Consider the following 19,907-nt stretch of genomic DNA (forward strand, 5'->3'; position numbering starts at 1 on the left):
ACTGCATCCACGAAATTGGTCAGCCAGCCTCCGTCCGGCAAACGCCACGCCGACACAACCCCTGCACCGCACGCAGCTAAGTACCCATGGTATTCGAGAGATACGCGCGCATGGTCGTCCAAAAGCTGCTCGGACATACACCGGATCGCCGAGCAAGCTGCCGATTGCTCTGATATCGCCCAAGAGTCAACGCAGCCATCGACGATTCTCGGATCAGTGGACAAGGAACGTCGTCTAACGGTTATTCGCGGCGATGTGACGCGAATACTTGTCTGCGCGGATGATGTGTAAGACTGCGAGGCCCGAGGCTGGGTCGTTGGTGGACGCGTCGTCTGAGCTCGGCGCGCTGACAACCCTGGGGCCTCCTTACTTATGTAGCACCGGCCGTTTACATAAAGAAGCTCCTTCACAGCTTCTGCGGTCCGGCGGTGCGCTCCCAAAGCTAAACACCACAGCTTTCGCAGCTGCCGCGTTATATATGGTCGTCGACAGCGGGTCGGCACCCTTCCAAGTCAAACGATCAACCCCATCTGAACCACCCGCGATCGAGCGGTAATAGATATGGGCACGAATATCTCTCTCGTCGAGGATACGGGCAGTCAGTCTTCCCCACTTCTCCAATATGCAGCAGTTCATGTTCAACTCGGTTCGCAGCGGGTACTTACGTCGACATCAAACGTCAGGATGGCACGCCCGTAGCGAGCGTCGGCTTGGGCAAAGGCCGCCACCACCAGGTGTCGGTCCGGCCTAACACCACGTACGATATCACATTCCAGCAGGGTGATCGCGCCGTGACCAAACAGTGGGCTGCAATCTACCAACGCCGTACTCGGGATATTCGCTGATCCCGTGCAGAGTGTTCGTCGGGGGTGCCATGTACACGGAGATCGCCACTTCGTCCATCTTCCACGCAGGCGTTCGACCACAGAACGAAGGAGGAGGCGGCAGCACTACATCGTCGACGAACCCAGCTCCACAAGGTACCGAGGCTGAGGGATGGGCCAAGTCAGATCCCACGTCTCCGACCCCTCCGGCCTACAAGAGCTAGAGGCAACATCGCTCGGCTTCATTCCGCCATGTGGAGCGGTCCCAGGATTGTACTTGAGACGAAAGGCTAGGATTATAACAGTGCAGAAGTCCCGAGGATCACCGGCAACGACGTATGCAGGCTCTACCCGATAACGTCGAGCGCTGGCCATTCTCGGAATCATTGTCACGAATCCCACCGTGAGGAAGCGAGTATCGTGCACGAAACTACAAAGCAGTCAGTGTCGATGTTAGCGGGATCATCTCAATGGGGTGCTACATAGTGCAATTGTTTGTACTCCTAATGTTCCATCAATCAATCGAAGACGGGTGTTCATGCAATGCACCGCTTACTGGCTACACCAATACTCTCGTGCATACAGCGCAAGTGCTATATAAGGCGTCTATGCGGAACTATTTATTGTCTTCCACGATCGGAATGGTGATTTCCCAAACCTTAGTAGAACTATTGACAGCCTTCGTTACACGCTCTGGCGCATATGCTGTATACGTCGGCATCGCATTTTGTCTCTCGCAACCAGTCCCTCCTTTCTCGCCTATCCCCATCCGCCTTGCATTAGAAGTTCATCGACATGGGTGTTAGCATCTCTTTCATCGAAGACACCGACGGCATGCGTCACACGATCTGCATTCGTGCTGCACTCTGACTGACGCGGTCCTCCAGCAGGGACCTTCGTCGAGGTCAAGCGTCTGCATGGCGCGCCCGTAGGAAGCCTGGGCTTGGGCAAGGGCCGCAAATCCACATTGCCAGTCTCGCCCAGGACCACGTACGAGATCACGTTTCGCCAGGGTAATCGCGTCGTCACCAAAGAGTACGTAGCCAGCCGGCGCCTAAACGCACGTATCACCCGAGCCTTTTCAACATCCGCTTTGCCGTCCCACTATGCGCAGAATCTACATCAGCGGCGACACGGAGATCGCCATGTCATCCATTTTCCACGACGACCCGCAACCACAGAGCGACGAGGACGGGAGCACTTCGTCGACTCTCCTGGAAGAACAAGATCCGGCGACGAAGGAATGGGCTGAGCCGAGCGATGCATCTCCCACTCCTGCGGCCTACAAAATCGGCGAGGATCCAAATGTGTGGCAGCAGCACTGATAGAAACTTGCGACATCAACCGGAGAGTGTCAGGTGGTTGTTCGCTGTACGATACGCACAATCGCGACTGGGACGGGTCCGGATAAGAGGTGGAGATTCTCCATGAACACCAGGCGTGGAAACTTGAAACGGTAGTTCGGAACCGCGGCATTTCTGTGTTGACAGACCCGACGCTTCGACATCCATCCGGCGGGTGCAAAATACAAGCCGACTTCCCGGTACCTGCAGGGAATGATCATGACGCAGTTGAATGCCGAGCACGGGCAAGAAAACTGGTTGAAGCTCAGAAGCGTTCCGGGAGCATGATCCAGATGGCTGGTGCGTTACTATATATGTAAACCAGAGTACGGCGTCGGTTTGGAGAGGGAGTGTCAATGGCAGGCGCCGCGCGGGTGTTTAGAATCATGCATGCTTTGGCATGATGACCGACGCACACGACCCCACTCCGTCGGAACGGATGGCCGACGGCTTGAACGTTCGTACCTGTACCGCCGCGGTCTTGTGCCGCGAATTCTGATGGCTGCGCGCATTCAGTCGTGCGTTCGATAGAAACCATGGCCAGCGTCCGACAATGGGACCGGTGAGAGCTTCGAGGCCAGCTCCAGTCAGCCCAGAGTCGAGAACGCGTCACGACGGTGGAGGTCAGTCGCCGCCCATTCCCGTCCTTTCCCTCGCGCTCCCGCCCGGCGGGGACGGTCCACGTGCGTCGGCAGCCAATCAGAGGACGAGCTGACGGTCGTGTGCGCGCCCGCGCCCGCACGTTGGTCGTCGCGGCATGGCACACGAGCAGTCGCGACCGGACAGGGACCGAAACAAGCTTTCGTTGCTTGTCCGCTATCAGCGACGACAAGTTGGTCTCCCAGCTCACGTTCACCCCCGCGGCCCGTTTAAAACTTGGCCGCTTCCTCGTCCGACCGTTCAAGTCTGCGCACACCCCCATCCAAATCGCCTCCACACACGCACACACCATGCCCGCCTCCGCAACGCAGTACATCGCCGCCTGCAACCCGCCCCGCCGCGCGAAACGCGCTCGCACGACCCTCGACATCTCCTCCCCCGAAGCACCCTCCGACTCGGCGCACGACTCCGACTGGGTTCCCGCACGCCCGCAGCAACAGCAGCAAAGAATCCTCCCGAGGCCACCGTCCTCGCCATCAGGGCCTGCTTCCGGCGCCGGCCACCACGCTGACGAACCGTCGTCGGCCAAGCGACGGGGTCGCAAACCAGGCTCAGGCTCGGGCATGTCCCGCTCCGCGCGCGAGTCGATGCGGAAACAAAACCACTCGCGCATCGAGAAGGCGCGCAGGACCAAGATCAACGACGCCCTTGCCGCCTTGCGAGTGCTAGTCCCCAAGCGTGCAGACGACGCGTCCGTCGAGGACGCAGCCGACGGTGTCCAGCTGAAGAAGACCAAGTCCAAGGGCAAAGAAGGCGAGGAGAAGGAGTTCAAGCTGGAGATTCTGATCCGGACCGTGGCCTACATGGAGGAGCTGATCGACAGGGTGAGGAGCCTCGAGGAGGGGAGGAAGTCGGCCTGCGACTGTGGCGGTGCAGCGCGCGGCACCGACGCCGGCTCAAAGAGGAAGCGAGCACGCGACCACGACGACAACGACGACGACGAACCGGCCGAAGACACACCCATCGACATACTCGACTCGTCCGACGACGAGCTCGCAGACGACGAAGGCGATCCTCGTTGCGACAGCGTCCGATACGGGTCCGCGCTGTCCTCTGTTGCGAGTACCCCGCGCCTACCGCCGATCGCCTCCTGGATGCCGCTCCCGCCGGGTCACGTCGACCCGAGCGCGCTCTCGCTGCCGCCCTCTCACCTGCCGACTCCTCCGCTCTCCGCGCCGATGCCGCCCAAGGTTGCCTTCTACGCGCCGCCCGTGCTCTCGTTGCCTCCCCCAAACTTGCACCTCGCGCCTCCCGGTAGCGGCGCCGTGACCATGTCGCGAGGATCATCCACGCGTGAGGAGGACGACGAGGCAGCATCGGCGCTGCTCCAGATTCGCAGCTTGTCCTCACCAACGTCGCCTGTTGTATCTGTCGCGCTCTCTGCGGGCTTCCACGCGGCCAAGTCGCGGGAAGGTCTGCAGGCACAGACACCCAGCGCATTGTTGGGTCTTGCGCTATCACGGGCAGGTGCTGACGCTTGATGGATGGAAATAAATATCACTGTGATTGTACGGATAGATCAACTCGATAAAAGGACGGATTGATGAAAGACAACGAAGCTCCTTTGGCATTCATCGAGGCCAATTATCATACATTACATATTCTACAGGTTCATGGTAACGCGCGTAACTTCTTAGAACAGTGACATGGCCGCCTTGTAGCTGGGCTTGACAGCTGTGATGGTGGCCGCGGCCTCGGCGACGGCCTCCGTTTTCGCCTCCTCAATGGCCTTGCGCGTCTCCGGGGCCGGCGGGGGCAAGATTTTCCCGAAAGCGGCCTCGAACGCTTGGGAGCGCGCCTCCATCTCTTCGTTGAAGCTATCCAGTTCCTGGAACGGACGGAGCGTTGTCAGCGATTCGCCTGGTCGTGGTAGAAAGATGTACAAACCGCTTGGAGTATAGAGCGCATACCACGCTGTAAGGAGGGAGGAAGAAGGGTAGTAAGCTACCAGGATCAAAATTGACGGTGCAAAATGCATTCACCTGAGCCTCCTCACACCAGTCCTGCAGCTTCGCAGCGTCCGCTTCGAGCGCAGCTCGGGTGTTGCCCGACTCGCTCGCGACGGGTGGCATCTTGGAGAGCATGGTCATACCATCAGCGATGTGTTGCTGGTACATCTTCGTGTACGCCTGTTATCGTGACGGGCCGTCAGCTACCTGCGACGGACAAGACATATCAAGACTGACGTTGGCGATCCTGAACATGACGTACTCGACCTTGGCGGCGAAGATCGCTTGCTTCAGGAGAACCTATAGCCGAGACTATCAATTACAGCGGAAGCAGAGAGTTCTACCAGCGACAGACTTTCTGGGCCCAGGTGCTGAAGTGCATTCCACCTAGCTGAGGGTTGGGCCTTTCTCCCCGAACGGTCTCGGTGAACGTCTTGAAGGCCGTCGCGAGCGTGATGACGACCGAATTCTTGATCGTCTCGAAGAACTCGGAGAGCCGCTGGAGGATGTTGCACAGCTCGGCGAGGTACTGGACGGTCTGGAAAAGGATCGCCTGTATCTTGGCCCACTGCATATACGAGGTGTTGAGCGAGGGAAGATCAGGGAGCGCGGAAAAAAACTAGAGTCCGTACATCGATCTTTTCGATGTCGAGCTTGTTCAACTCGCCCATGAACTCGTTGAGCTGTTTCGTCAGATCGAGCATGCTCTGGTTCGCTTTCTCGTACGCCTCCCTCGACGCCGTAGCCTGGGCCTGGGTGGCGGTCACCTGGAACTGCGCATTGCTCACAGCGAGGTTGATGATCGAATCATCGCCCTTGCCGACGGGAGGGAGTTGAGGAGGTGTAATTTGGCATGGCTGGACGAACGCAGTTCAGTATGAAGGTTGAAGGGTGGACTACGTTAGTTTGCGAGTAGTGCTCACCTGCTGCATCGGCGGCTGGCCGGCTTTCGTCGAAACGCTGGTAGCCAGCTTGTCCGAACGAGCCGCGAGCGTCTTGACCTCCGTTACGATCTCATCCACGCGGGAATTGTTACGATCGTCGTTAAGCTTCTTAAGCTCCTTCGCAACCTACGAGGATAAGAGCGAGGTAAGGGTCCGGGAGATCGATCCGCAGAGCATAGAAGCGATATTACCTCGAGGGCCGCAGTAGAGATATCCTTCGCCTCCTTAGCTAGCTTAAACTTGCCATACGCGGCAGACGAGAGCTCGTCAAGTTCCGAGGTGGCGTATGCCAAGCTCGTCTTCTTCCCGGCCGCGGCCGCGACGTCGTCCCAATTTACGCCACCGCCCTGGCCACTCATGAGAACGTGCTTGAGCGCGATCAGCGCGTCGCGGAGCCGGTCCGCGTTCTCGAATACGGGATCGTCCAGGTCCTCGACGGTGAGGGCCGGCTTCGAGGGCGCGGCAGGCTGCTCGCCCGACGGCTTTTCGCCAGGCTTCTCCGAGATCTTGTTTTTGGCGGCGCTGCTGACGATGTCGTTCGCCGTGCCCGCGGCCATCTGGCCCATAGTGAGCTGCTTCTGTATCATCATGTGGCCGCCCATGACGGCAAGGTCCTGAAGCATGGTGATGAGAGAAAAGGCAGAAGACGATGGAAGAGCTGACGTACCGTGAGCTTTTGCGCCATCTGCATACCGCTGCATCACCGGCAGTTGAGTGAGAGGATTCGTTGGGGGGACGAAAATGAGGAGCTCACATCAATCCCATAGCTGGAGGAAGGACGTCAGCAAGTGCACCGATTGCTCGTCACCGAAACTTACGCGAAGGCATCTTGTCCACACTATCGTTGAAACGCTTCTCAGCCTATGGAAGTGTTATATCACTGTTAGTCGAGCTCGCAGATCGAATGCTCAGGCTTACATTGTCAGCGTACTTCTTCATGTCATCAGTGAACTTCTTCTGCTGTGCCCTGGCTTCTGAGGCGCCTTTGATCTTCGCATTGATCACCTGAGCCGCGAGCTCGATTTCCTTCTGACGCTTCTCGGCCGCGCCGTGGGTTGCCGTCGTCGCCTCGTAGATTTCCTGAGAGAGTAGAAGCAGGTTCATGAAGCGTTCGGCGGATTCGGTGACCGCCTCGGAACATTTGGTTGTGGACTCCTCGATGCGCTTGACCATCGGGCCCAGGTTCCTGATAATGGTCTCGGCGCGTTCCTTGGGCGACAGGCCCTCCATGTCTTGCTCCATCACGAGCGCCATGACATCGCCAACGGAAACTGGCGACCAGTAAGTAAGATGACGAATTTGAAGCGAACACGCACGTACTTCGGAGGTTGACACAGTGCTTGCCCAAAGCCTGACTCATCTCGTGGTTAGCGATGGATAGAGGACGTTAATGGGAGCGGACTCACGTCCATGTTCGTATAACTCTTGGAAAATGCGAGCACGCCGGCATTCACAAGTTGGACAATGGTAGCCCGGAAGTCGGTGTCCTTGATGTACTTGAATTTTCCGGTGTTGGTCGGCGTAACAAGCTGATCGGAATGGGGGTGAGGTATTGCAGTGTCGGCGACTAAACCGGCTCACGTTGAATTTGGCGGCAATCGCAACCATGGTCAGACGGCCGAAGATAGAAATGGCCGACGGCGCTGGCACAAGCAGGTTCTCCCTGCGATTCTATGGTAAGTCCTGGATCGCCTTTCGCAACGACACGAAGCCATTACCATTGTATTTGGTACTATAGGAGGAGTGAGTGGGCTGCGGATCGCAGGTAGGCACATGGATGCTTACCCAGAGGGCGCGAGCGTAGTCTTGCACGTCGTCTTTAGCGGTCTGCCTTTCGGCAAGCGTATCGTTGTAAGCAGAAAGCTTCTCGAGATCAGAGGGCATGGTGGGGTTATTGAACGCGTAAGAGCGAGTTGCAGCTATGCGGGCCAGCCTGCCACCGATTTATAGAGCAGGCCATGGCCCCCATGAACCCCAAAGATACGGTGCTGGTGCGGTATACGCCACCTAATTGACAGCGGAAGCAAGGTGGAGCCGATATGTTGAACCCAGAAGCCTGTCGGCGCAACGTGTGCCCGACGTCTCGCATCCTTGTTCTTCGGAACGGCGGTGCCTGTCCCTCGAGTCAACAAGGGCGAGCGGAGGGAGAGGATCGAACTACGAGCCCTGCCATATGCGGTACCAGAGCAGTTCCCACGCTTGACGAAGCGGTGCCTCGCCGTTGCGCCTTGTCCCTGGATTTCATGGGCGTCCGCGCGGCTCCTCTCGATCCTTCGCCAGTGTCAGGCGCGCGAGTTCTAGCTCGCTCCAACGGCTGCCATGTCAGACCGGAGGAAGAAAGTTCCGTGGTCTCGCTTTGTCCATGTTTGCACTATGTCATTTCGTCCACTTGAAGCTTGGAGGGTGATCAGTCAGTGCCCACGGACGAGCACTTCAAGTCATCTCTGTGCTTCCTCGAGCGTACTGTCTCTCTTCCCGTAACACTTTCACATACCGTTCCGTGCGATGGCTACTGCAGGAGCTTTGGACCCAACCATCAAATTCAAGGACCTCTCGTTGGAAACCTGGCAACAAACCGACAAGTAAGTGCGACAGCGCAAAGATATGTATATAGATGAGTTGAAAGTCGTCAAGAGCGGATATCCTTCTCCCGGCCTCCTCTGCGATTGTTGTGCTCGGTGATTTGCTCTTGGCTGCTACCGCTTCGGATTTCAAGGTTAGTCGTCTCTGTGGTATTTTCATCGAATATGCGACCTATTTCGCTTTCAGTTAGCAAAACCTGATAATTCAAGCTTCGAATACATCAAGGATGGCAACAGTTTCCGAGCGACTGTGATACAAGTCATCTCTGTCTGCCAGTACGCGCTGAGGGAGAGCTATAAAGGCATGGAAGTGAGGATTATATATGCCGTCCCCTTGACCTGGCACTCATAATTCGTTTCTATACTTCAGACTATCCGTGTCAGCTGCAGGAGCCTCCTCAGTATGCTCGCGACGATTATCTAGAAGGAGATTGCCTGACGTGCGCATGTGTACAGACGTATCGAGTGCCATCCTTGGTCTTCTCAGAAAGATCGATGCTGGCGACTCGGACAAGAAAGTCACCGACGCACTCTCCAAACTGCTCGACAACATCTCGAAACAAGTCGGGACTGCCGTCCACGCCTCTCACACCATCGAGACCAGCTTTGATGGCTTGCTCCATCTGGCTATGGAACTGCGCGAGACCCTCGTTGCCGCTCAGGGCCGCGCCACGGACCGGGCCAAGGCGCTGGCCCTTAAGACAGCGGTTTTGAACGCTCGCAAAGCCGGAGCAGAAGAGAACGCAGAGAGAACCGCTGCTCACTTCAAGAAAACCCAGGATGCGTACAAGAAGGTGAGCATAGAGGTGACCTGCTAACGACGGAACTTGTGCTGAGTATGATGTCTTAGAGTCGCGAAAGATTTGACAGGTATGAAAAAGAAGTCCCTACCGGTGCGTTGTTGTAGCCGGACTATGGATGGTTTTCTCAATCTCCTCATTATTTCCAGCCGCGGAAGTCATGTGAGTCCATGCTCTTGTCCGATGGTCATCCTACTAACACTCGAGGGTAATCTACCAGAGGCAACAATATGCTCCACGCTTGGGTGGTGAGTCGGGTCTCAGTCCTGTATTCGGCGCCTTGCTGAGGAAATTCAGGATGCCTTGACCTTGAACGGCGCCCTGTTGATGACAATATACGGCAGAAACCCAATGGGCCTGGTTGACACGTGGGACATGGCGAAGAAGACCTTCCAGGAAACGGATGACATTGAGCTACCGGAAATTCGTAAACGGGACGCTCATCAGAAGATACCGACTTCTGGCGGTTTGACGCTGGTCGTGAAGCTACACTGCACCGCTCTCGTCAAGATCGCGACTTCTGGCGCAGACGGCGGCGTGGACTGGGACATGGTCAACGACTCGCTGCCGACAGTACAGTCGACCATCACCGTGGATCTCGACCTTCTTAGCCCAGACGGTGCAGACAACAGCGCCGGTGAGCTCCCCTCCCAAGCAGTGATTGATTAAACTCAAACCTACTGAAGAGGGACCCAATACTGGATTCGGGGCTGGCAAAACTGCCGATCCCATTGCAGGGATGGTGCCGACCACGACCACGACCACCGGCGGCGGGACGATGTCGGACACGACCATGACCACTAGCGCCACAGCTGCCCTACATCCGTCGACGCCTCTATCTGAGGACGACGCCGAGAAGAAGGAGACAAAACGCCTCGATGAGATTAGAAGCATTCTCCAAGGTGCAATCAAGGTATGACTGTCGATTACACATTCATGCTTGATCGGCAGCGGAGTCATGTTTGTATAGGTTTGCCAAACTTTGTCGAGCCTAAAGGTGACCAAGCCGCCGGCAGCGGTGAAGGCGGTGTTCGAAGACATCCTTGACCTTAATGAACGGTCCACCGCGCTGGCAAGTGCCGCCGCCCTCGACGCTCGTTCTCGCCTTCCGCCAAACCCCCCTGAAGACACGACTCCGAAGAAGCCGGGCAAAAAGTCGTTCAAACTTGCTGGCACCCTGGGACTGCAGCAGGCTTTGTTCAAGCTCAGGGTCGCGAACGCGCAGCTTGAAGCGGATAGAGCGATCTACGTTGATGCGACGCAGACCATGTTTGAGGCAAAGGAGAGGCTCGGTAACCTTCTGTCTCATCTCGCCGGTTTGGACGTCCGATCTCGCACGGTATGTGCGCGTTGTTATTCTGTTTATCATTGCTACACGTACGGATAGGCAGAGGAGATGCTCAAAAGCATGGTCATGCCCATCACCGTCATGGGTGAGCTACAAATCGCGTTCACCAGCATCCATACCATCTTTCAATCCGTGGACAACCTCGTCAAGGTTACGATGAATGGGCCATTCGAAGCATTCAGGTCAACGACGAGCACAAATACTTCCTATCTCAATACATGGTCTAAGAACGTGAGCGAAGGTTCACACGCAGCTAAGCGATGACTGATTTTGGTTCAGGTCATAGTCTCTCAGGTCAGGTATGCTGCCCAGGTCGCTTGCATGGTTTATGACCTCGCAGGGGTATGTGCTTCCAGCTCATTGCTTCTTAGTAGAGGGAGGGTTCTGAACATAGTGTTGATAGCTATATACGACCATGTTCGATGCCTCGGTGCAACCTGGGTTAACCATGGTCCTTGGCATGCAAAACCTGATGGGTATGAACGCAAGCACTGACCAGGCGGCCATTCAGGAAGCCAAGACTAAGCTCGTTAAATGGGGGGAAGAAAGCCTGGAGAAGATGAGCGAGATCTTAGCGCAGGTGGGCTATTGACATCCGTCCATGGCATTTCATTCTCGTATACTCATGTTGCTTCTCATCTTCGAACAGGAACGGGACCGTCTGCTGGCGTCCATGGACGAGCAGGTTAAGGAGATTGCCTCCGTACCCCAGGGCTTCACACTCCCGGGAGTGATTGTTGTCTCCAAAGAGCAGTTGGTTTCCACAGCTCGTGACGAAATCACGAAGCATGCAGCGAGGAGTGCCTCGATCATGAGCTTAACGTAAACTTCATGCCAGTGTCACCTCTAATTTCAGTCGCCAATCTAGACCCAGATCAGAATTTATGAACACATACCTCCAGACTTTGAAACGCTATGGTGAATTAAGCCGTCGCCAGCCCAATAACATGGAGCGGTGGGGTGAAAACCCACCACGTGATCAGGATCGACCGCCTCCGGCAATTGCCTTGACAGTTCCCGAACTTTAATTTAGGATGCTCTCTCTCCGGCACCTCAGGTCCTCAACTGTGCCTGAGGCACAACCCGGTACTGGCCAAAGCCCGGTCGTCCTCGTCGCCCTGTGTCTAGACATTATCCCTGGACTGTGAATAGGCACCATCACCAATAGAGTGTATCTGCACCACGGCGAAGTGGGGTCAAACTTTGACCTCCCCGCGGACATTTGTGACCACTGCGGAGAACTTTGACCACCTACAGATACACTCCAATGTGGCCTTCAAGGTCTCCAACGCTGTGACCGATCCGACCCCACTGGCGCGCGGAAGCGAAATTCCTCCGCTGTCTGATTAGTAGTCCCAACCGACGCAGTCCGCAATCTCGATGCTCGCCTAGCGCTCAACCTGCTCCAGGGCGGATATGCACTTCGAAGTACAGTGCCTGGCGCGATCGACAGCTGTCATACCATCGGTTCTGGCTTGGGGACTGCGCGCTACGGGACCATACATAATAACACACCTTCGTCAGGCAGACGCAGCTTTCTACAACCTCTTCACTCACCATGGCCTTGCATCTGTGAGTGCCGTCGCTGCCTGCACACAAACATCTCTGAATTATTTTAGGGTCAACTCCACGGATCTCGACTTCTCAAACAATGCTACCCAGGTTTGCACCTTGTTCAACAAGGGCAGCAACCTTGCTCTGGAGGTGCCAGGCGCGAACATGGGCGACAATATTCCCGTTGCGCTTGCTCGTATCAATAACCAAACCCAGCAAACGGTGCGTCATTCGCTTCGCCATAATAGCAGTTGCTAATCGCCTTAATGTACTAGTGGATATTTTTCCGTGGAATCAAGGGTCATTGCATCATGAACTATGGTACCGGAACATATCTTTGCGGAAGTCAAGACCGACCGGGGGTCGTGCTTGCGTCCAGCAAATCACCACAAGAATGGGACCTTGTTCAGAGTGGCGACGGATACGAGTTAGCACTTCGGCCTCTTTACGTAGCGGTGATGTTGATGACCCTGTACTTTAGGTTGAAGTCCACTACCGGCGAATCTCTTGATATCAATCAATCCACATCCGTAAGCCTTCATCGTGCACACCATGACTCTCCTGATATACCTTTCTAGACCGTCTCCCTACAATCCTCCGGCGGTGCCGCGACAGTGTGGTCCATGGCGGCGGTTACCTCATTTCCGGATCCTGACCCCAGTCAATCTTTCTCGACCTCTCCTGAGCGAACGAATATAATGAATCACGTCAAAAACGCTCTCCATGCCCTGGTAGGCACATGCTCCCTCTTAAGCTTCCCACTTCTGAGAATGTTACAGGTCACGATTGTGCAGGTACTCGAGCATCCGGAGAACGATACCGGGCTTGAAGTTGTGGACCTTGTGTATACGGAGAACGACGTTGCTACATTAGGAGCCCGCATCAGAGAATGCGCAAAGGTACGGCGTTGTACGCTCATCCGGCTTCGTATCTCTCATTGCACGATGTCCAGAATTTCTTCTTTTCAAATGACACGGCAACTCGTTGGTCAACCAGCGTTGAGAATCGACTCCAGACCATCATCTCGGACAAGAAGAAAGCCGAGGACAAGATGCACGACCTCGAAATCCAACGTGCTGCCTCCGAGACGAGGTTAGGCTACCTTCAGGGGAAGGTACGCGAATGGGAGGGCATCGTGAACAGCAGTCAATCCGCTGTGAATCAATCACAATCGGAGTACGACAAAGCGCGGAATGAATACGAACAAGCCAAAGCGCGCGAGCGCAGGCAGGAAGAAGCGGACAATACTTGTATGGGCAGGATTGCCAAAGGGCAACGGTCAAAACACTTCCCGGATCCTGTTCCTATGCGATTGGCCACCGACACAGAGCGCACGAAAAAATTGAGGGACGAGAAGAAGACCAAGCTTGATGGGGACGTGGGGGCGCTCAACACCTTCCAAACACAGCTCGAATCGGAGAAGAGGAGCCTCGAGGCGCTCCAGCAACAGCTCGCATCTGCACAGCAGGAGTCCTCTGCCTTATCCGCGCAAGTCACGCCCATGCAGCAACAGCTCGACATGCTCTCGACTTTGTCGGTTCGTGATTTCTTCGGCTGTACCTCTAATTTCGCGCTCATGTCAAACTTCAGGGTAAGATCAACGACTGCGCGCACAACATGGATTATGTCCTCACCCGTGCTACTGCGCTAGTCATCGCGGAGACGGTCTCGGACCTCAAAGTCAACATACAGGAAGCGGTTGACCACCTCGGTGCGGACAAAGACATCACCGATGCGCTGGCATTCCTGGATGCAGATCGTCTACGTAAGCTCGGAGATAGAGCCCGGGCGATCGGTAGGCAGGTCCTCAGCGGTAAGATCAAGAGCAAGCTATAGTTTCCATTGCTGGCTTCTGTATCGTTGTCGCTTGACGCTAGTGCTGATACTGGTCGAAGCGGTGTGTTGGCTCATAGAGCGCACGTAGACCAGGGTGGCTCGTCACTAGTGCGAGGCGCTGGGGTCCGGCTGTTCCGGTATTGGGACCGCGCCGGTTAATACTACCTACCTACCTACCTGATAATGCTCCACACTTATTCGTTCAGCTGTACTTAAGGAGATGTTTTCATTCTTCACGTGGACTCGTGTGCACGAAAAATAGGCAACATTCAGCATGCGGGCTGCGGCTGAATTCCCTGCACACGTGGCATACCACCCTCTACAGCGTGCAGAAGCCGTTTTCTTGGACCCGTTCAGTCATACAGTTGGCGTTGAATGGACAGACTTCCATACGAAATATGGCAACTGGTTGCAGGATACTTATCGATTGAAGACATCGAGTCTCTGTCTCAGGTATGCCGTCGTTGTACCTTCGCAGCACCGTACGTCTAAGCTGAGGACCCGATTGCAGACCTGTATTGCGTTCCGTACCTTCACCAATGAACGGACTGTCTGGAATGAGGTCATTCGAGACCTGTTAAAGCTCTCTCCAAACCCGACGGTGTTAAGATACATGCATGACAGGACTGTTGGTCAACTCAGGAGCATTGCGCGCCGTTTCACGAAGGCTCACGAATCGTTATCTCGCGGAACTTCTTTCTCAACCACGACTTTCGAGCTCCCTCCCAATGTGAGGGCGGCGAAGTTGCTTAGTTGTGGTCCTTACATTGTCATGGTTCTATCTTCTGGCCATGTTCAAGTGATATCCTGTGATGACGGCCGACTCATCGATAAATGGGACCCGACGGACCAACCCAACGACATTACCCATGCAACTATGATGCTCTGCGAATCCATCCGATACGGTCTTATGGTTCTGTGTGTCGTCGATGAGCCTTCGTAAGCCGACCACTACTCCGATCGGATTCAACTTACCTCAGTTTGCAGTCCCATCGGAATATCTCGACAACTCTGGTTATTCCAGGTCGCGGGTTCTATGCACCCGAAGTTGCTACCCCTCATCATCAATCCGACAGAAGATTTTGTCGAGCTGGTCGCCGCTCGAGATGACTTGCTTTTATTCACCAAAGAGGAACCCGATTACGAGCTGCTTGTCTGCCTTCACATCCCGTCCGAAATTGCGCATCATGGGGGCGTAGGACGCCGGTTCGCCCGCTTGGACCCCAACGTAAGTCACCCTTGTGACATACCGTGCTAACTGACACAATAATCTAGTACCGCAACAGCGACATCAACATGATCGTGGTTATCAGCGACTGCACGTTCTGTTTATTCTCCGGGAATCACGTTGCATTCTTTCGGATCCCAGACGAAAGTGTGTCAGCTATCGATGGCCCTGTCGAGGCCCACCCCTATGGCGTGTATATCATTGAAGAGCTTGAGTCCGGTTACTCTCCGGGGCCGGTGATCCGCTCCGAGGATTTCATCCTATTCACGTTTGTCACAAACGAGGCCATATACTCCGTCGAGGCTCCTGATCAACCAGACATGTGTACGGTGATCCGATGGCTTCGGCCATCCCGATCTTTGTCATCCGTGTCCGTTCAAGGACTCAATACATGTTGGGCTGAAGACGACAGCGAAGACAGTGGCAACTTTGTGCTCATTTACGACGCCAATCCTACTAGGCTCGACCCCGTTGCCTTGTCACGCATTCGCTGCGTGCCTCGCGGTACTTCCAAGAGATGGATTCCGAAGAGCAGTGACATGAAATTCTGGGACTTAGACTTCGACGAATGGTCAGGTCGGACCGTCATCCAATGGTGGCGCGACGACAAAGTTGGGCTGCGCTCGTACGTGACCGTCGTCTCGGACATTCGTGATAGTGGCCCGGGCCTGTAGCCTAGCACCGAACGAAGTTTTCACACTGAACATCAGGTGCACTTGTGATCCCAACCCGCTGAAAGTAGAAGGCTGACGTGTCTTTAGCGCGTGATGCAATGCGTTTCCTTTCCGCATCCGAAGGATATCCGATGCATTGCCGTGGAATGGTTGCGTCTGCACTCAAGGAACTGCAGCACAGAAGTTCAGCGCTCTCGTCGCATGACTTAGTTCGGGTTTATCACGGAAAGCCTCGGAACATCGAGTACAACTTATACAACGCAGCTCGTCCCCACAACCTCCGAGGGCTCAGCTTCCAGCACTTGCTCAGATGATCTACTCTTTGCTCCCCCTCATCCTGGTAGCGCCGGCCGTCTGGGGCCATGGACAACTGCGTAACTTCATTGCATCCTCAGGCACATGGTCGGCGGCGGATGCATACACCACTGCTAACGCGTCCTCCCCCATCCGACACGTCAATACATATGGCCCCGTTCCGGATTTCACCACAGCGGATGTTACCTGTGGGGTTAGCCGAGATAGCTTGGATTATCGAACCCAATGTTGAAAAACCTTGTTTCAGCCAGGTGGGAACATCCCGACCACAGTGCTTGCCCCCGTCAAAGCTGGCGAAACTGTTATCTTTGATTGGGGAAGCTGGACGTCGGATCATCCTGGGTAAGACACGTTGTATCGGTGTGATAGCATATACTCATGTACTGTATAGACCTGTATGTCAGAGCACGGGACGGCACGCGCTACGTCTCAATATTATGCATTAGGTGATGACCTATATTGCTGCGTGCACTGGCGGATGCGCAAACTTCAAGGGTGACACAGGCAATGTCTGGGTTAGTAAGTGACCTAGATCCATTTGGACAAGGAATCATTCCCTGACGAGATATGCAGAAATTGATCAGGATGTCTGTAAGCGCTCCCGTGGTGCTGATCACAACGTGTCGGGTAACTGATATTTCCCAGATTATCCCGATCGGACAACACCTGGGCCTTGGGGTGTAAGCATGTTTGAGGCTATCATCCACTCTGGTGCTAACTCGCACAGGAACACATCCTTCACCTTACCCCGTCGTACTACCAAGTGACCATTCCTGCTGGTCTGGCTGATGGGGAATACCTTCTACGACATGAGGTCTGTGTTTTCTGGCGTAAATGTTGAACCTCTCAGCTCATTTGGTATACGCTTGTAAGATCCTTGGGCTGCATGTCGCTGGCACCTACATGGGCGCACAATTCTACCCGCAATGCGTCCAGGTGACGGTGACGAATGGTGGCAGCGTCACTCTGCCGCAAGGTGTTCCTCTCCCGGGCTCGTACAATCCAAACGATACCAGCGGTGTGCTCGTTCAGCTGTGGCAGATTGAAGCCAACCCGTCACAGCTGTATTACATCGCGCCGGGCGGTCCAGGCAAGTCCTTTCTATTCCCCGCTCGTGCCTCGATGCTGACAACTGCAATGTAGTCGTCCTACCGTAAGAACGTTGACCGTAAATTTCATCGGTTTACTGATGTCCCATCACAGAGGCGGTACTGGCGACTGGGGTCGTGCCACATACGCCGGAACTCCGCAGCCGCCTCTCGCAAGCTCTTCGGCTTCTGCGTCTTCGACTGTTGCGTCTACTACGTCGTTGGCTTCAAGCACAGTGATAACTGTCGCTTCTCCGAGCAGCACAAGCACCGCTCCGGTGGCTAGTGGCTCTGCAATCGCGAAATATGGACAATGCGGTGGCCAAGGCTGGACGGGGTCGTGTGTATCCATCGTGCTTATGTTCGAAGTTATTTCTCATCAGGGGCTATTGCGTGCAGGACGGTTTGCGCCGCAGGCTCGACTTGCACGACCCTGAACACCTACTATGTGAGTGTCACCGTGCTTTTTCTTGATGTGCTCAGTGTGATTCGATTGCGCCTCAGTCCCAGTGTCTGTGAGTTAAGCTTCGATGGAGGGAGGCTCAGGTCGGTGTTGCAGTACTTATGACAGCGAGGATCGCGCATGCGAGTGGACGAGTGGAACGTGTAGTCATAGGCTTGGCATGTCTTCGTAGTGCCCGTTGCATAAACCACTTTACAAAAGGCTTGACAACCTCGTTATATCCTCGTCGCGGAAGTCACCGCGAACCGCTGACACAATGACACGCGTTTCTCACTCTCATGTCGCGTCACTCGATGCGTAGGCTGGGAAAGGACATGATAATCGACCCATCGTCATGAGCTCGAGCATAAGGAGCTCGTTATCGCCTGCTTTGCGACTCCTTCGTGGTGCGGCGACTGTGTGGTGCAATTGTTCTGTGCGCGGAATATCAGGACATTCTCGCTATCTTACTCTCAAGGTCAAGGCTCAAACCTTCTGCACATTTGCCAGTCGAGCGAACATGGCAAACGCTACCTTCGGTAACCGGGAGCAGTTATCCCAGTTCGACTGGCCTACTACACCTATCCCTCCGAATCCGTTGGGAGAAGGCAGGTACATACGAACCGCCGCCGCTCTGATGATTGGGTGAGTGCTCCGTTGTCTGTAGTCTCTTGCGACGTTCAACATTCATGAATAGGGATGAGATACTGAATGGCAAGACTCTGGATACAAATTCAAACTACTTCGCCAAGTTCTGCTTTGAGCACGGAATAGACCTGAGACGCATCGAAGTCATTCCTGATGATGAAGACGACATGTGCGCCTACTATCGATAGTCTTTGTGTACCTTGCATTGACGCAGTGCAAGTATCGAAGCCAGTCGACGGTTAGTGAAGAAGTACGACTTTGTGATCACTTCGGGCGGCATCGGACCTACCCATGATGGTTCGTACGCCGGACCATTAAAAGAATGCACCAGAATGCACCTCACGTCGTATTTGAAGATATCACCTACGCTTCCCTTGCCAAATCCTTCGACCAGGAACTTGTCTATCACGAAGAGACGCTCCGAAGAATGGTTCGCCTCTTGTATACTCTGTGAACATCCTCACTGATGATTCCGACTCAGGAAGAAATGATTAAAAGCAGGCCTTCGATGGCAAACCAGAATGCAGAGCAACAGGAAGCGCGGAAACGCATGGCATTATTCCCGAGCCGTGGTGAACCACTATATGTTGCGGGTGATATGTGGGTGGTTCGTACTTGCTCTTTTGTTCCCGAAACGATGGATATCGTGGATTTTCTACCCGTCTTTGCGAGGCAAGCACTGAGATTCTGACTTCCATGTCCTATAGCCTGTAGTTCGGCTGGAAGGGAAACTCTGCATATTCCCTGGCATTCCGTCTCTCTTTACTCGCCTCCTGGACGGGTTGAAACCGTTTCTTCCTCTTCCGCCCCCGGAGGCACGCCCGTCACGAGTGCAGATATTCACCGAGTGAGCTCCTTGCGCTTCGTGCCTGCCCTCGTGCTCATGCACGACTCGATAGGATGCCTGAATCCTCCATAGCACCATACCTGACCAACCTCCAGAAGCGCGTGAAATCTGAGGATATCCGCGTTGGATCGTATCCATTACTGAAACAAGGTAAATCTTGGTGGAAGGACCGGATGCCGTGCTCATGTCGACTGCTCCAGGCGTATATGTCTCCCTCATCGGCGTCGATAGGCATCGCGTGGATGAAGTTGCGGAGGAGGTGGTTAAGGAGATTCAAGGACGGCTGGTCAGCGACGAGGAGGTAAAAGCTGAGAAGCGGAGGTCAGACGAAGTCAAAGCGAAAGTATGAATAGATCCAGGTAGGTATATTTCCCGGCGCGGTCCCTATTCCTGAACAACCGCACTGCACGCCAATACGCGCGGCTTGGCGCACACAGGACTTTTCGTCGTAAATTCGCGATCTTGATCATTTGTACGACTGAAGGCAACGCCAAACGCCAACAGCAACAGCAATCATTAATCACGTGCACGGACGCGTCGCATAACGCGGCGTGAGTGACGGCGAGCCAGCGGCTGGCATTGTCGTGGACGGTCGACCGCTCCTGGAGAAACGAGCTTCAGCCCGAGCACGTTGCTAGCTACCTGCCTGGAGGGTGCGCAGGCTCATGTTAGACTCGTCGACGATCCCTGCCGACCCTTGCCGCCTGACTCACAATCATGACCCACATGATGTCCTAGATGATTCCGCCGTCGTTCGCGCAGCCCTTCAGCAGGCGTTGTGGTCACTCGATGCGCTAAATCAGGCGACATCTCCGTCTGAAGGGC

At 55.0% G+C, this 19,907-nt stretch overlaps 7 protein-coding genes across 7 annotated transcripts; 6 read left to right on the plus strand and 1 right to left on the minus strand.

Annotated features, from left to right (window-relative positions):
• Positions 1 to 509: 509 nt before the first annotated feature.
• On the plus strand, positions 510 to 1,378 carry PUNSTDRAFT_49336 (uncharacterized protein). The gene is made up of 3 exons (XM_007379464.1): positions 510 to 598; positions 655 to 802; positions 856 to 1,378. Exons 1-3 carry the CDS (start codon positions 562 to 564, stop codon positions 1,046 to 1,048), a joined length of 378 nt encoding a protein of 125 aa, XP_007379526.1. The 5' UTR covers positions 510 to 561; the 3' UTR covers positions 1,049 to 1,378.
• PUNSTDRAFT_49337 (uncharacterized protein) lies at positions 1,366 to 4,379 on the plus strand. The gene has a single exon (XM_007379465.1). It carries the CDS (start codon positions 3,118 to 3,120, stop codon positions 4,306 to 4,308), a length of 1,191 nt encoding a protein of 396 aa, XP_007379527.1. The 5' UTR covers positions 1,366 to 3,117; the 3' UTR covers positions 4,309 to 4,379.
• Positions 4,380 to 4,393: 14 nt separating this feature from the next.
• Positions 4,394 to 7,604, minus strand: PUNSTDRAFT_140854 (uncharacterized protein; the record flags this gene model as incomplete). Its single annotated transcript, XM_007379466.1, has 17 exons — positions 4,394 to 4,655; positions 4,715 to 4,741; positions 4,810 to 4,956; positions 5,014 to 5,076; positions 5,132 to 5,344; positions 5,409 to 5,633; positions 5,700 to 5,846; positions 5,912 to 6,334; positions 6,388 to 6,415; positions 6,475 to 6,487; positions 6,539 to 6,581; positions 6,639 to 6,991; positions 7,041 to 7,071; positions 7,127 to 7,249; positions 7,302 to 7,383; positions 7,439 to 7,452; positions 7,506 to 7,604. The coding sequence occupies 17 exons, from the start codon at positions 7,602 to 7,604 to the stop codon at positions 4,461 to 4,463; spliced, it is 2,226 nt and encodes a 741-aa protein (XP_007379528.1). The 3' UTR covers positions 4,394 to 4,460.
• A 621-nt stretch (positions 7,605 to 8,225) lies between these two features.
• On the plus strand, positions 8,226 to 11,276 carry PUNSTDRAFT_130238 (uncharacterized protein; the record flags this gene model as incomplete). The annotated part of the gene is made up of 15 exons (XM_007379467.1): positions 8,226 to 8,302; positions 8,355 to 8,436; positions 8,490 to 8,612; positions 8,673 to 8,703; positions 8,759 to 9,096; positions 9,153 to 9,195; positions 9,252 to 9,264; positions 9,323 to 9,350; positions 9,400 to 9,739; positions 9,789 to 10,015; positions 10,073 to 10,441; positions 10,490 to 10,681; positions 10,730 to 10,792; positions 10,854 to 11,030; positions 11,100 to 11,276. The coding sequence occupies 15 exons, from the start codon at positions 8,226 to 8,228 to the stop codon at positions 11,274 to 11,276; spliced, it is 2,280 nt and encodes a 759-aa protein (XP_007379529.1).
• Positions 11,277 to 12,328: 1,052 nt separating this feature from the next.
• Positions 12,329 to 14,044, plus strand: PUNSTDRAFT_49339 (uncharacterized protein; the record flags this gene model as incomplete). The annotated part of the gene is made up of 5 exons (XM_007379468.1): positions 12,329 to 12,431; positions 12,486 to 12,735; positions 12,784 to 12,903; positions 12,957 to 13,541; positions 13,595 to 14,044. Coding segments are annotated over exons 2-4 (622 nt in total), but the record flags the coding sequence as incomplete, so codon positions are not given.
• Positions 14,045 to 15,306: 1,262 nt separating this feature from the next.
• On the plus strand, positions 15,307 to 17,871 carry PUNSTDRAFT_96583 (uncharacterized protein). The gene is made up of 13 exons (XM_007379469.1): positions 15,307 to 15,778; positions 15,830 to 16,250; positions 16,305 to 16,399; positions 16,449 to 16,452; positions 16,504 to 16,576; positions 16,631 to 16,648; positions 16,703 to 16,737; positions 16,785 to 16,871; positions 16,931 to 17,147; positions 17,201 to 17,210; positions 17,261 to 17,485; positions 17,545 to 17,593; positions 17,650 to 17,871. Exons 2-13 carry the CDS (start codon positions 16,053 to 16,055, stop codon positions 17,662 to 17,664), a joined length of 1,026 nt encoding a protein of 341 aa, XP_007379531.1. The 5' UTR covers positions 15,307 to 15,778; positions 15,830 to 16,052; the 3' UTR covers positions 17,665 to 17,871.
• Positions 17,872 to 18,018: 147 nt separating this feature from the next.
• PUNSTDRAFT_81086 (Molybdopterin binding protein) lies at positions 18,019 to 19,512 on the plus strand. The gene is made up of 8 exons (XM_007379470.1): positions 18,019 to 18,232; positions 18,285 to 18,404; positions 18,456 to 18,532; positions 18,592 to 18,665; positions 18,717 to 18,842; positions 18,943 to 19,082; positions 19,135 to 19,232; positions 19,283 to 19,512. Exons 1-8 carry the CDS (start codon positions 18,108 to 18,110, stop codon positions 19,429 to 19,431), a joined length of 909 nt encoding a protein of 302 aa, XP_007379532.1. The 5' UTR covers positions 18,019 to 18,107; the 3' UTR covers positions 19,432 to 19,512.
• The last annotated feature ends 395 nt before the right edge of the window (positions 19,513 to 19,907 follow it).

Source organism: Punctularia strigosozonata (genome assembly GCF_000264995.1).
Source record: "Punctularia strigosozonata HHB-11173 SS5 unplaced genomic scaffold PUNSTscaffold_1, whole genome shotgun sequence".
Lineage (NCBI taxonomy): Eukaryota > Fungi > Basidiomycota > Agaricomycetes > Corticiales > Punctulariaceae > Punctularia > Punctularia strigosozonata.

Coding starts and splice junctions, on each gene's coding strand:
- PUNSTDRAFT_81086 (XM_007379470.1), top strand. CDS start 18,108: ATGGCAAACGCTACCTTCGGTAACCGGGAGCAGTTATCCCAGTTCGAC. Junction 18,405..18,455: donor CCTGATGATGAAGACGACAT/GTGCGCCTACTA, acceptor ACGCAGTGCAAG/TATCGAAGCCAGTCGACGGT. Junction 19,233..19,282: donor GTATCCATTACTGAAACAAG/GTAAATCTTGGT, acceptor CGACTGCTCCAG/GCGTATATGTCTCCCTCATC.
- PUNSTDRAFT_49336 (XM_007379464.1), top strand. CDS start 562: ATGGGCACGAATATCTCTCTCGTCGAGGATACGGGCA. Junction 599..654: donor TCTCGTCGAGGATACGGGCA/GTCAGTCTTCCC, acceptor CTCGGTTCGCAG/CGGGTACTTACGTCGACATC. Junction 803..855: donor GATCGCGCCGTGACCAAACA/GTGGGCTGCAAT, acceptor GATCCCGTGCAG/AGTGTTCGTCGGGGGTGCCA.
- PUNSTDRAFT_49337 (XM_007379465.1), top strand. CDS start 3,118: ATGCCCGCCTCCGCAACGCAGTACATCGCCGCCTGCAACCCGCCCCGC.
- PUNSTDRAFT_96583 (XM_007379469.1), top strand. CDS start 16,053: ATGATCTACTCTTTGCTCCCCCTCATCCTGGTAGCGCCGGCCGTCTGG. Junction 16,872..16,930: donor AATACCTTCTACGACATGAG/GTCTGTGTTTTC, acceptor TACGCTTGTAAG/ATCCTTGGGCTGCATGTCGC. Junction 17,486..17,544: donor GGCCAAGGCTGGACGGGGTC/GTGTGTATCCAT, acceptor TATTGCGTGCAG/GACGGTTTGCGCCGCAGGCT.